Source organism: Mustela erminea, chromosome 7 (genome assembly GCF_009829155.1).
Source record: "Mustela erminea isolate mMusErm1 chromosome 7, mMusErm1.Pri, whole genome shotgun sequence".
Lineage (NCBI taxonomy): Eukaryota > Metazoa > Chordata > Mammalia > Carnivora > Mustelidae > Mustela > Mustela erminea.
The window spans coordinates 58,838,402-58,853,123 of NC_045620.1; the positions used below are offsets into that span (position 1 = coordinate 58,838,402).

At 42.3% G+C, this 14,722-nt stretch overlaps 1 protein-coding gene across 3 annotated transcripts in view; it reads right to left on the reverse strand.

Annotated features, from left to right (window-relative positions):
• Positions 1–3,918: 3,918 nt before the first annotated feature.
• The window catches only part of IL18RAP (interleukin 18 receptor accessory protein), a 38,531-nt gene continuing 27,727 nt past the window's right edge, over positions 3,919–14,722 (reverse strand). The window contains exons 8-12 of one of the 3 annotated variants that reach the window (XM_032351715.1): positions 13,406–13,529; positions 10,817–10,968; positions 9,582–9,719; positions 6,713–6,886; positions 3,919–5,696 (exon numbers count right to left, since the gene is read on the reverse strand). In XM_032351715.1, coding sequence (XP_032207606.1) covers positions 5,662–5,696; positions 6,713–6,886; positions 9,582–9,719; positions 10,817–10,968; positions 13,406–13,529 — 623 coding nt within the window. In that variant the 3' untranslated portion in view covers positions 3,919–5,661. Of the gene's footprint in view, positions 5,962–6,712; positions 6,887–9,581; positions 9,720–10,816; positions 10,969–13,405; positions 13,530–14,722 lie in introns of all 3 variants that reach the window. The other 2 variants (XM_032351712.1, XM_032351714.1) reach the window with 2 other exon arrangements.

Sequence of the window (14,722 nt, forward strand, 5' to 3'; positions counted from 1 at the left end):
AATTGTACCACCCTTGCCAGGGGCCATACTAAGTAATCTGCTTGGGTTCATGCTCATAGCTTTTGTTCCCTGAATGCTTTCCATAGGGCTTTGGAGGATGGGAATGAAAATGGTGGCCTCCTAATCTCCAGCCTGGTGGAGCTCAGGGCCCCACTCCTCAGTGCATTCTCATAAAAAAGCAGTCAGTTGCTCCCATCTCCTTGGTCTCTGGCTGCACGCTGTTCTCACCTGGCCTGTAACCGAGCATTTCTATCTCTGGCACACAGCCCCATTTGGAGTCTCCAAACCCAGTAGATTCCTAACATGCTGCTCCTCCAAGAGGAGGAGGAAGGTGAGTCTCCCCAGATCTGCTACTTGTGGGGTCCCTGCTTGAAGAGCAGTGGCCAGACTGTGCCTTGGATGACAATTTAAAGTAACCCTAAGTTGACAGCTCACTGCTTGGCTCAGTCTCTGCCACCGGCTTCCCCACTCCAATGCCTGGGGGCTCTGCCACACTCAGGTACCTCCCATTCTGTGACCTTGCAGGTCCTGAGACCACACTGTCCCTGTAAGGGCTTCACCTCCCCCACACCTGGCTTAGCCTCTGGAGGGAGGTCCCTCAATGGAGCAGATTTCTAAATATTCCAATTTTGTGCCCCACTGTGCTACCACTTGCCAGAAACCAGCCCCTCCCCCTGTGGTTTATCTTCCCATGGCCTCAGAATTACTTCTCCGCATGTCCTGCCTTCCAGAAAGTGGTTGCTTTTCTGTTCCTAGAATTACTGCTCTTCTTCTCTTCAGTCTCCTGTTGAGTTTGTAGGTGTTCAGAATGGTTTGATAACTATCTAGCTAAGCTCCTGGGACCCAAGGATATTTGGTTTCCTATTCCTTTTCCATCTTGCTCCTCCCCCATTTTCCTTTTATAATATAAGATCTTAATACTTTAAATTTTCTGCTAAGCACAACTTTGGCCGAATCCTGCAAATTTTGATATGTTACATTTTCCTTCAATTCAAAATACATTTAATTGCCCTTGAGACATCCTGTTGCAGCTAGGAATTATTTAGAAATATGTTGTTTAATATCCAAGTGTTTTGAGTTTTTTTTTTCCTATCACTTTCTTATTAATTTCTAATTTAAATTTATTACAGAGAACATATTTTATATAATTTTTTAATTTTTGGTAATTTTTGCTTTATGACTTAAGATATGGCCTATCATGGAAAATGTCCTATGTGTATATCAAAATAATATGTATTCTGCTGTTGTCAGGTGTTCTGCTATAATTGTCAACTAGATTTAGAAATTACTAATGAAATGGTAATTGGTCAGTACTTTGTTCTTGCCTAAGTTCTGTTTACTAGTTTTATCAATACCTGAGAGGAGACTATTAAAGTGTCCTAGTGCAAGTGAGGATTTATGTATTTCTTCTTTTAGTTGTCAGTTTTTACTTTATTTTAGCTTGAATCTCTGTTGTTAGGTACATACACATTTATGTTATTAAGATTGTTATATCTCTTTAGAAAATTTATCCTTTTAATCCTCATATGATATTGTCTTTATCCAGTAATTTTCTTTGCTCTGAAGTCTACTTAAGCTGATATTAATATAGGCACTTCAACTTTCCTTTAGTTAATGATTATATAATATATTTATATCTAACTTTTAGTTTCAGCCTACCTATATCATTATATCTAAGATGTTTATTGCAGAGGGAATACAGTCGGGTCGTTTTTTAAAGAATGTGTTCTAATAATGTTGGCCTTTTACTAGCTATGTTTATACATTTTGCATTTAATATAATCATTGATATATTTAGATTTATGTCTACCATTTTGTTACTTTTATCTCTCAAATTTTTAAAGAAGACTTTATCTGTTTGAAAGAGGGAGAGTGAATGAGAGAGAACATGACCAGGGAGAGGGCGAGAAGCAGACTTCCCTCCTGAGCAGAGAGCCTGATAATGAGCCTCGATCCCAGGACCCTGGGATCATGACCTGAGCTGAAGGCAGTCACTTAACTGATTGAGCCACTTAGGCGCCCCTACCATTTTATTACTTGATTTCTGTTTGCTTTCTCAGTTTTTTTAATCCTTTTCTTTTCCTTCCCTCTTTTGGGTTATTTAAATAACTTCATTATTCTATTTTCATTCAAGCTTGTTTTTTTTCTTTGTTTTAGCAATTGCCCAAGGCATTATATATAACATACTTATGTTATAACATATTTATGTTTCACTTTCTACTTAGAATCAGTATTTTACCACTTCAAGTGATATGTAGATGCCTTACCACCATATAAGTTCCCATACCCTCATACCCTCCTCCTTTATGTTGTAGTTAACCTAGATATTGTATCTACCTATGTTGGAAAACTTAGAAGATAAAATTAGAAGATATAATTCTTTGCTTTCAGTGGATTATATCCTGAACATTTTAAGTATTTTGTTATGCAGATTTGGGTCTTGTTGAAATCCTATGTAGAATGTTATTTTTGTTTAGCAAGTATTTGACCTAGTTGGATTCACACCCCAATTTCTAAACAGTCTTGTGGTTTCAATATCAGTTCTATTTCACTGTCTTTCAGTTCTACTCAGACTTACTATACATATACACTTTTCAGCGGTCAGTCTGGAACTCTGGAAGTGGCCTGTTCTGTAGAATTCTCAATATTATAGTATTCTATTTTGGGCCAGATCTGTGCATATGTACATGCTTAAGGATGAGCCCAGGTGTTTGCAAGCAACCTCATGTTTTGTTTTTCCGGGTTCCTTTCTGTCTTCAATCCTCAAGGCACTTTCTGATTCTAGAGGCCTCTTAACCTCTTTTTTTGCAGTTCTCTGGCTAGAGTGTTGGTGTTTATATACCCTATAGTGCACTTCTTCAACTGCTTCTATCTCCACACCTAAATGGTAAGAGGACAGAGAGACCAAAAAGAAAAATCAAAAGATGTTTGCCACACTCTCTGGGGACGACAGCTTCTTGCAACAAAGGGGACAATTCCCCTTCCACAGAAATGAAGGTCCTCTTACCTCTGCTTTTGTAGAATTGCATAGGGGCCAGGAAGTAAAAGAACATAGAAAGGAAAAAAATACAAGAGTGTTAGGAAACTCCTTTTCCAATCTTCACAGTGAAATGAGGGGGCTACTTCTGGAACCCTGTGTCGTTACCAACATCCACTTCTGAGTTTCAGACTGCGTTGAGTCCAAGCCAAGGGATATCAGAGGAAAATAAAATCATGAAACTTTGAATTCTAGTCCTCTCCAATCATTCTGCCTTGATTTACCTTTCAAAAATCCTGAAACTGACTTTCTAAGCATGTGATCCATATTTTATAGCTGCTATGAATGGGAGAGATAGGGTGGTGTGTACTTACTCCATCTTACCTAGAACTGCAATCTGGAAATAACAGAGATAGAAAATGTAGGTATTAAACCCCAGAAGATGCCAGGATGGCTGTGAGATTTGCCTGAGGTAACATCCAGGGTTAGTAAGGAGTACTCTTCAGCGTATATTAGAGGCAAAATGACCATCATCTAAACTAGGGCACCTTTTCAGAGTGAGGTTATTATAGAGGGACAACAGGTATAAACTAGGAACTGAACATATGGTCACCTTATCTAGAAAATGAAGTGAGGAAGTTATGCTCTTTTCTCATTGTATTCCACTGAGTTCAACTGTTTAATTACCATTCATCTCCTATACATAGAATATTTGTCTCAGTTGCCTACTTTATTTTGGTTGATTTGCATGCAAGAAGTGTAAATCAACCTTTGTCCCTGAGGTTGATTTGTCATTTTCAATGTCTCCACCAACCTAGAAAGAGTATATTCTGTAAAATGTTGGCTTAGGTAGTCCCTCCCTTGGTCTTTTCTGAGTATGTACAAACCTGAGGCTCAGTGTGAGCTTCTGTTACGCTAAGAAAAAACTGTGTGCCACTGGATTGATAAGTTTTAGCAAAATTTATTTTCAAATAAAATAAACCTGGGTCAACTGGCCCAAAGAGGTTTCTGAGTCTTAGAGCTCAGTGAGCAGCTGGCAGGGAAAGCAGGGATGCTGGCCATCACCATAGCACAAGGGCACAATGACAGTGTGGATACTTTCCCCACTGAGACCCTACAATGAGCCTTCCCACAAGAAACTTCCTCCAGGAATAATTTATACCTTTTAACTCATCTTTAACTTCATCACTGAAATTCCCAACAAGGATGTCGCTTGATGCCAAAGCCGCAGTGGTTTTTCTGATGTGGGAGCCTCTGTGGAAAAACCACTCAAAAGCATTTCATACAGGCTCCAAGCAGTAGCCAGACAATGATGCCTTTTCACCATTCTGAACTTGGCTGGCGTTCGGACCAGGGAATGTGACACATTACATTTGAATGAGCCCAGAAGTTGCTTGTCTTCATTGCTCAGACGAATCATTCCATTCAGACAGGGATGGCAGAGGGTGAAGATTTTATAGTCCTCTGGGAGCAGAACACTGTTGTGACTATAGTTTGAAATCTCCTAAGGAAAATGAATTTACGAGAATGAGATCCGCCTTGGCGGTCAGGAAAACTACTGGCATATTGCCCTGTTACTCAGGACTCAGCTGAGATCAGTAGGTCAGGAAGCACATGCAAGGAATGCAGCCTCAATGGCAAGCGGCTCAGACCAAAGCTCTATCCAAGCTCCATCCTTGTTGTCTTTTAAACAAAGTATACACTTCTCAGACTTGTACCTTGGCTGCTAACTCTTGTCATTGCCTTTCTACCTTGTAAGTGCTAAGCTGTTCCTTGTCTCCTCATTGGCCCAGTCATGATGACCTGCTTGGTCTCCATTTCCAGTGGACCGGAGTAAGGTGGTGTTCTTCATGCCTTGCCCAATGGCCAGCGGGACAAGGAGCAGCTGCTCCCCTGGCCTTGTGTCCAGCATAAGACTACCCCCCTTGCCCATCACAGGAAGCGCTCCTTCCTCTATTTCCTCTGCTCAGAGGGCGCGCTTCCCTCAAGGACAGAGTAGTAACTGATGGTGGCCCCATCTGCACCTGTCCCCCCACCCCCCGGTTTCTGCCTTTCCCACTTACTTTCTATGCTCCAGAGTCAGTAGGTGAATGTGGAGTAAGGACTTTTTTTTTTTTTAACAGAAAAGCTTTAGGCAAAGTTTAAATCAGTTACTTCGAATAAAATAATATTTATTTGATTCCAAATAGATATAAATATATATATATATATATATATATATATATATATATATATATATATGACAAATAGCAGGCCTGGTAGCCGATAAACACAAAGCAAAAGTGACTATATCTGTCAATTCAGCTCAGACCGCTTGGAAAGTCTGAGGGGCATGTGTGCTGAATTTGTGCAAGCATCTGGAGAATGTACTCGCCCTCTGTCCAGAGCCTATCGGAGGCACTATCCAGAGCTTCAGGGTTATTCCCAGGCCTGCCACGCTTGCTCAGAGTCACAAAACACTTCCCATCTTCTATGAGCTGATCCGTGCTGTGTGTTCTGTCCATGAGTGTTCTGTCCATCCACATCTCTACTCACCAGAGACCGGGAGGAGATGGCTCAAGGTCTGCTTCACCATTTCCTAGGCTGTGAGCTCCTCCCAGTGGTTTCTGTTTCACTGAGTCATTTCCAGTGAAAAAATTCAGGGATACTTCTAAGATGGTTCCACCTGAATCCTTCTGAGTTTTTCACTGGCATATGGTAGCGTATCTGAGTCCAGAACCTGGAATTGGGAGGGACTGATTTTAAGTTTCTCCAAGTGACTGTGGGCAAAACGCGGAGAGCTCTTTTCACAAGATGAGGTAGAGACTCTGGCTCTTGGAAAGAACAGAACTTAATTAAAATTAGTTTCAGTGTTTGATCATCCAAGGCCAGATTCACTGCGGCTTGTAGTTCAAAGACACTGGGTCCACTGACATAGCTGGGGCTCAAGATAAATATTCCTCTTCTACTTTTCTTAATCACGTTCACAATGTCTTCCGCATACACTAGAAATAGAGTTCAAGAAACTGTTATCACTAAACCCGGAGTCTCCATAACCCCGAATCTCTGAATCTCCCAGATCTACCCAGAGGGTTCCTTCCAAAGGCACTCTTGGGGAAGGAGAAAAGCAAGCATGGTTTTCTATGCCCCTTTTTCAGTATTAGCTCTGCTGACAGTTGAAGATACATTCTGGTCTCAGGGGACTCAGATTTACATGCCTCTCTTTGTGTTCCATGTCCTCAAACACTCAATTCCTCTAGGAGCAGAGCTTGTTGGCACAAGGCAGGCTGGGATAACAGGGGGGCATGGGATGACCCAGGCTCCCTGGTGGGATGCCTGGGGAAGAGGAAGGGAGGTACGGAGTGAGATCTGCACATCTAATGAGTGGCCAGTGTCTTACCCAGTGCTGAGGGTTGTGGCCAGTAGAGTCTTACAAAGCAGGGGGACCACTTATTTTGGATAACAGAGATGACATCCTACAGAGGAGGCAGGAACTCTATCTGTTCAGGAAGGCCTCCCTAGGGCCCAGTCATTTTTCCCGAAGATGGATTTATTTATTTATTTTGGGAGGCGGGGGACAACAGAACACGTCTCTGCAATACATGTTCTCCTGCGCTGTGGCCCAACCTATTCTAAGCTCATGGAACTTTCCAGAAGAGGTATATCCCAACAGAAGGAATGACAGGAAAGCCCACAGAGCACTTGTTTTCAACTGTCCATTTTGTTCTAGATCTTCTCTTGGCACACAGGACCTACCTCCTCCTGGGGCCACATCTCTTTCCAGCAAACACAAATTGTATCCATATTTGTTTTCCAGAACTTCAGGGAACAGATTCAGAGCCAGGTATTCCTCGCTCAGAGAGGAAGTGACCTCACTCCCAAAAGAGCTCCATTTTGCATAAGATACAAAAGCATCAAATACCTTTTTATCTGAGGAAGAAAAACAATTAAAAAAAAAAAGTCAACCATTTACCTATGCCTCACTATCGTGGTATCTCTACACGGGCTTTGTATCCTACTTTATATGGGCAAAAGTTAAGTTTCGGGTTCCTTACTGAATTGATGTCACAATAAAAAGCAGCAACTGTGTCCGTTTCAGAATCACACTGCTGAGTGGTGTCGATTATCCGACCGGATTTGAATTCTAATTTATGACGCACTCCTGCCTTTTCACTGAGGTCAGATCAAACAACTGTGGCTTATTGATTAAATCACACATACTCGGGGGTTCCTCTGAGTTTTCTTTGCACTGCACTGTTGCTGTCTCAGGAGTTACACATCAAAGACTGTTCTGTCAAAGCGTGGTAACATTCAGCCAGCAAAGCACTGCCAAGACCCAGACTTTGCAGAGGACAGAGCCAACAGCACAAGCACCTATTTTAGAATCCCTGTGTGTGAAAGGCTGCAATAAGAACGCCCTGGTGGACGGTTTTCAAGGTTGCATATCAGGTATATAAAGTGCTTGGTGTCCAGCTCACAGTAGGCTCGAAGGATAAATATCCTTTTCCCCTGCTTTCCAGATGGGAAATCATATTTACAAAACTCGTTTCAGGGTATCTGTAAAGTCTCATGTGCCTCTGTTGGGCGGATTATGACAAATGCACATTGAGTACTGGGATGTGCTATGTAACTAACCAACCAAGAGAGGGAGAAAATCTCTAAAGTTCACTCTTGGGCATCGGCATCTGGACATAATTGCATCATATTCTAGTCCTTTGCACAATGACTGGCAAATAGAAATGTTATAGTAGCAAATGATAGCCCAGGGTGAGGGGGTGGGGGGCTGATGCTACTGGGGGCTGATGCTATTGCTGAACAGGACATAAGGAGAACCCCTAGTGGATGGAAATGCCAGCAGTAGAAAAAGAAGGCGGGGCGAGGTCCAGGACACAAGAAAGGGGGATGCTGAAGAATGCCGGAAGAATGGAGGCCCAGGAGGCTCATCTGCAAAGTTCCTCACTGCCAGGCAGTGGGGGGGGGGGGGGGGGATATGGATGGGGCATGGCCAGCAGGGAAGGGCTGTGTTATTTAAATGTGTGACACGCCCTATTCACCTCTGTTCCTTCCATATCCCTGTGAAACTCCAGCAGGTTTGGATTTTTCTGTAATCTGGAAACATTAAATTTCTTTGGAAATAAAGTTAACAAATGGGAGTATTGGACCTTTTGTAGGTCCTTTGCAACTTCGCCCATCTATGTGTCTCTAAAATTTGGGGTATCCAGCATTAACTTCTAAGGAAACAGCCATTTTGCTGTAAAACTAGTTTGGCCACAGAAGGGCAATGAATAACCGTGCCTTAAAACCGGGTTCTGCCTCCTCAATAGGTTACTGTCTGTGCAAAGTGAAACGAGAAAGGACAAATTTAAAAGGTTAGTGGTTGATTGGCTCTTTTGTATAAGCTCTAGAATCTTAAGATAAATATCATTTTAGTAAAAAAAAAAAGTGTAAGTCATCTAGGGGAATGACTAAGACATTGGTTAAATAACTTGCTCAACTCGTAAAAGCTAAAGAACCAATTTAAAGAAATAATTTTCAGGTGCCTCGTTAGTGCAGTAGGTAGCGTGTCAGTTTCATAAAGAAATAATTCTCAGAAAACACTCTTGGCTTAAGGATTTCTTGCATGAATAATTGGTCCAAAGAAAGGAACAATTGATGCATCCCATCACTTGTCCTTTTCCTATAGATCTGACAGCTCCTCATTGCATCTCAGTGTGGGGCAAGCGCTGACATGGGAAGTAATTAGCCTGGGAATCCAGCAGAAGGCATCCTGCCCTTTCCAAGCAAGAGAATCATTCACTAAAACTGCAAATCTTCTGATCTTAGGGACCTCTGGCGCTAGAAAAACACTCAAGCAAGCTCTTCTAATAAGTACTATGATCCCTTCTCCTGGGGAAGTGTGCATTCATTGTAATAGTACTTGGATTTTATAGACTTTCATACTTCTTGAACATTGCCACCATCTTCAAAGCCCCTCATTTTATAGATGAGGCTAATCAAGGTAATAGCTAATGGGGGCTCTAAACCAAATCGCCTGGGTCCAAATCTCCAATTCTAGCACCATGCCTGCAGTTCAGTTTTGGGCCCATGACTTCATGTCCCTGTGCCAGACTTGCAGAATCACTGTGACAGCTCAAGCCACCAATACACCTGACTGGCATGTGCTCAGTACTCAAGAGACAATAACAGTTGGCTTCTAGTGAATGTTTACTATGTGTTAGATGCTCTTCTAAATGATTATTATGTCTTAACTCAGTGAGTGCTCAGAGCATTCACTACAAAATGGTGACTACAATCCCATTGTACAGGAGAGGAAACTAAGGCATGGGGATGTTGGGTCATTTGTCATATTGCATTAGGTTGGTGAGCAGAGAGATTATTTTCGAGCCCAACATGCTCTATCTACAATAGCATCGCTGGTCAGCAAGATTCCTGGTAAATGGACTGAGAAGAAGTTGTGCCTCCACCTGCTCCCAGCTCTCCCAGGTCTGAAGCCACCAGACGTGGAAGAAGGTCTCAAAGGCTGAGTGACAGGACCTTCTCTACCAGGGAACATCTATTTCTTGAGTTTCTCCCTCTAAGTCAGTTCAGAGAGGAAAATTTAGAAGCAAGTTGGGGGTCACCTTACCCCCGAGGGTCTCATCCTTGCTCTGGTAGGTTCGGTACAGCAGGACTATTTCAATCCAGTACATGTAGAGCAGAGCAGCTGCCGTCAGCATGCCTGCCAGGGCCGTGATGGTGCCAAGCAGGATGTATAGGAACACCACTGGGGGAAACATGGCAGCCATGAGCAAACGCAGAGACAGCTTTCCTGGGACAAGACCACGTTCTAACCAATGCTATGCCCACCCAGCACCTTTTCTGATGCTATTATTTTATCAAAATCACTTCTCTTGGAAGCATCCTCTTGAAGCTGGAAACATGTACAATTACATCTCGAGGGCACCGTCTTGCAATGAATCGGAGACAATTCACAGGAACGGGCCATTCCTGATTGGGGTGGCCAGGGAAACTGATCATGGCCACTTTTAGTTACTTTTCTCCTATAAACTTCCCCACAACCCATTTATATCCTGTCATTGCATATTATAAATTATTTTCATGCACTGTCATCACCAGTAAAGTCTAAACTTCCTGAGGCCAGGAGCTATGCATGGCTTGGTTACATTTCATACCCTCCACCATACCTAACACATCAGACCTTCCACACCCCTCTCCTAGCTGGAGCCCCATTACGGAGCATCCACTATGGCCAGGCACAAATTATGTCTCCTGTAAGCCTCAGTAGCATTCAAAACTTACATTTATTCATGTATTAATTAATTTATTAATTGAATGAATGATATCAAGCTTATCATTGAGTGTCTTCTTAAAGAAATTTCAAAACTATTTTCTACCAGGAATTTCCACTCCACCTTTAAAAAGCTGTGATCTGTGATGTTACACGTGCCACCCAGAGCAATAAGCAGGGTGACTCCAATACCCGATCATCATGTTCTCTGAATTGAGAAGGCAGGAAAAGAAAACCCTAACAGGGGGCTGGGTCCTAGCACGGTACCTATTAGGTATTTGTAGACTGAATAAATGAGTAAGTGAATGAATGAATGACAGGTTTGTTTTTTTTTTTTAACAGAGCTCCCATACATAGGGTATTGGTTAAGACAACCAGTTCTGGATCACTGATTTGAAACTTACTAGTGATGTGTCCTTGGTCAAAGTATCAAATGGTTTAATACAAGTGAAGTGCAGAGTGGCGACTGGCAAGTATAATTGCTGTCATCATCATTACAATTCTTTAGGAAAATTCCTCTCCTTTCAGATAAAAGCAGTTGTGTGCATGGTGTGGCAACCTTCCAGGCTTACCTGCTTGCTTTTCTTTCAGTTGGAGGGACTGGGTAGTGTTCCCGAGGGAGTTCTGGGCAAAGCAAATAAGCTTCCTGCGAAGCTCCCTCTGGGTAACTTCTTTGAAGTGGATAACGCGGGCAATGACTTTATCCTTTTTGGTAGATTTTACACTAGGAAAGAAGGATGAACACCCTACTCATTCAGTAGCACAAACTGACCACCTTTTGCAATATTTGGCATTTATATTAGCTGCCAAACAGTTTGGCTTTCAGAAGAGCCAGGGGATCAAAGAGTAAAGGGAGATGCCCAAAGAACATAAGACTGACCATCTGATCATGGGGTATCATTTTTTGATTTTTGAATCTGCTAGGCATCATTTTGTGCATTTATACCAGGATTTAATTTTTGGCAGGCCTCATCTGACCTTTATTACTCTAAGCATTTCCCTTGAAAACAGACAGTAAAGGAGTGCTTGGCGGATCAGTGGGTTAAGCCTCTGCCTTAGGCTCAGGTCATGATCTCAGGGTCCTGGGATGGAGCCCTGCGTTGGGCTCTCTGCTAAGCAGGGATCCGGCTTCCCCCTGCCTCTCTGCCTACTTGTGATCTCTCTCTGCCTTTCTGGCAAATAAATAAATAAATAAATAAAATATTAAATAAATAAATAAAATTTTTTAGACAGTAAAAATACTTTAAGAATAAAACTGACTATTCATTCACTTCCACCAGGGGTTTATCATGTATCTGTGCTCACTCTTTTGAGCACTGAATGTGGACTATCGAGTCTCCTTCATGCCTCACCTCACAGGAGCCCCCATGAGGTAAGAGTATGAACACCCCCAACTTGGCCACCTGACTTGGTCACCAACACTAACAGTAGTTTAAGGTCACTCTGCTTGCAAGTGGCAGCCTGAGTCCTGGGCCTAATGCCATTCTGCCCCATCCAGCAAGTTGTAAGTCTCAGTATTTATTCACAGTCTGAGTTCTCTAAAGTTGCCAATCTATAGTCTGTCTTTACATGAAGGGATACTGTTTATATGGATGGGGTTTTTAGGCTGTGTTGCTTGGACCCTGCAATACCAACTCATATTCACTGAATGCTTCTTACTGGTCAGGCGAGCATGTCACCTCTACTATATCAGCTCCCTACCAGGATCTTGGAAAGTGGACATAAGTGTCCATAGATTACAGGTGGTGGAATGGAGTCTTGCAGGGGTCAAAGGTCACATTGCCAATAGGTGAAAAACAGATATTCGAACCTGAGCGCTTGTGTAACTTCTCTTGTCTTAGAAGTTCTTGCTAAATTCTGTTATTGTTATCAAAATTTGTTCTTTACTTTTTGTAGTAACGTGTACTTTTCAAAATATTACATTTGTTCATTGAAATGTTTTAAGAATCAGAAGGAAGTGCTTAATGAGTAGACTATTACTTGGGAACAGATTTTGGAAAAACAAGAGACTCTTTTTTAGTGACAGTCCTGACTGATTAGATCCAAACACTGAATCCTTCCAGGGACCAGAGTTTGGCCTCATGAGGTGCTGGATAGCTCTGAATAGCTAGAGTTCTCCTTTCTATTAAGCCAAACTGTCTTCCCAGTAAATTCTGTCTACTAATCGGGGTTCTGTGCTCCAGAGAGCAACAAACTAAGTCTAGTTTCCATAAAACGTAAGGACTACAAGACAGATATCCCATCTCTTAATCCTCTTTTCCATTTGGATTGCTTCAACTGTTCCTCGCTTCACATCTTTTTGGTCAGACCCATTACTGTGCGTTTTCCTCCAGATACATCCCAGACTGTTAATAACTGAAGATTTAGATGCCTGAACCCACCACTACTCTAAATGGAAGGCGCTGGGGAAATGGGGTAAGGGGAGGGCAGCATTCTTTCCCATTGTCTGGACGTGTTACTTCTATTCAGGCAGCCTGGGTGGGTATGCCTGTCTGCTTGTCAGCCTGATGTGTAAAGCTGCATCAAACTGTTGCTACAAACTGAGGTTCACAAATATTCACAAAACTTAGATATTTTATGGCTTATCATAAACTGCTGTTTAAAATGAACCTGGGGGTACCTGGGTGGTTCAGGGGGTTAAGCCTCTGCCTTCAGCTCAGGTCATGATCTCAGGGTCCTGGGATGGAGCCCCACATCAGGCTCTCTGCTCAGCAGGGAGCCTGCTTCCCCCTCTCTCTCTACCTGCTTCTCTGCCTGCTTGTGATCACTCTCTGTGTGTGTGTGTGTGTGTCAAATAAATAAATAAATAAAAGTCTTCTTAAAAATTTTAAAAAATAATAAAATAAAATGAACCTGAACTTGCATTTCCATGCTTTTCTATTCACCACTAGTGGGCGCTAGTGGCCACACTGGCAACTCGGCCTGCCGGCTCACCTCTGGGTCTACATTTATTTTTATTAACAGTTAATGTCATATTTGTTTCAGGGGTACAGATCTGTGAATCATCAGTCTTACACAATTCACAGCACTCACCATAGCACATACCCTCCCCAGCGTCCATCCCCCAGCGCCCCCATCCCTCCAGCATTTTTAAGGTTTCCAAAGGTGAAAGCAGTTAGTGTGGATTAGAAATAATAATAGTCTGCTAATTTCCTTCTTACCTGATCTCCTCAGATGTTGGGACTTCCCACTCCCGGTCAGAATCTTTAATGTACCATTTTATTACAGGCATAAAGTCCTTTTGGTAGCCAAATCGTGCCGTGCAGTTAAGAGTTAAAGGCTTTCCTGAAAATGAAGGTGACGCAAAAAATAGGAAGTCCGTGAGAACGCTTTGTCCTCAGGAGGAACACTCCACCTCAAGATCATTCATGACTGCAGTCATGTTTGTAGGTAAAAATCAGGCGTGCCAGGGGTAACCAAACCTAGCTGTTTCTCATCTGGAAACAAATAAGAATGGGCAATACTTGTATCTCAAACCTGCGGCTATATGGTCATAGCACTAAGAATTCTGATGTGGTTGGAGGATAGACACGGGGAAAATGAGGAGTCCCCTCAGTGACCAGCCTGTTCTTCTAACGCTGCTGCTGTTCAGTACGAGGTGTGTCAACAAAGAACATTTTACTGCGGACCAGTATTTGCATATTAAATTAAAATTGTGAGGGGCACCTGGGTGGCTCAGTGGGTTAAAGCCTCTGCCTTCTGCTCAGGTCATGATCTCAGGGTCCTGGGATCGAGCCTGGCATCGGGCTCTCTGCTGAGCAGGGAGCCTGCTTACCCCACCCCTCACCCCTCTCTGCCTGCCTCTCTGCCTACTTGTGATCTCTGTCAAATAAATTAAAAATAAAATTGTGAGGTTATACTAATGTGTTTAAAGAAGAAATTATTTAGATATCCATCAATTTCCTGAACAATGCACTAAGGTAGGGATGCGTATTATTACATTATCCTCTTTCTAGCCATTTTTTCCGTAAGGGCTATCCAGATACATTCTGCCTCAAACCCAAATTTTCACCTTTAAAAAAAAATCATCTTTGCATCTTAATAATGTCCCCCCCCGCCCTGTAATTCTTCAAAATTCACTGGAACCATATGTAGCTTGGCTATTTTTGAATTATTAATTTTTTTTTTTCTTTCCTCCTTCCTTGCGTTCTTGTGAAGCTGCTGGTTTTGCAAATTCCATTTCCATAATCAGGACACACTGATACTGCCATCTAGCGGTCTTTTACCATAGTACCTATTTTGCCATTTATAATTATAAATATTTTAGCATTTAAAAGAGCGCTTATTTTATTGGAATAGCCAGTACTTGGTTTTAAATTGAGCAGTTCTTATTTTACTGTGTGCGAAAATGTAGATGTTATTGAAGTTGATAAAATACAAAGAGACCAATAGGAAAGTCACTTAGCCCTCTACCCAAAAGAAGACGCTACTTGGGAATATGAGGGGATGTAGCGTTCCTCTATAATTATCTTAAAGGC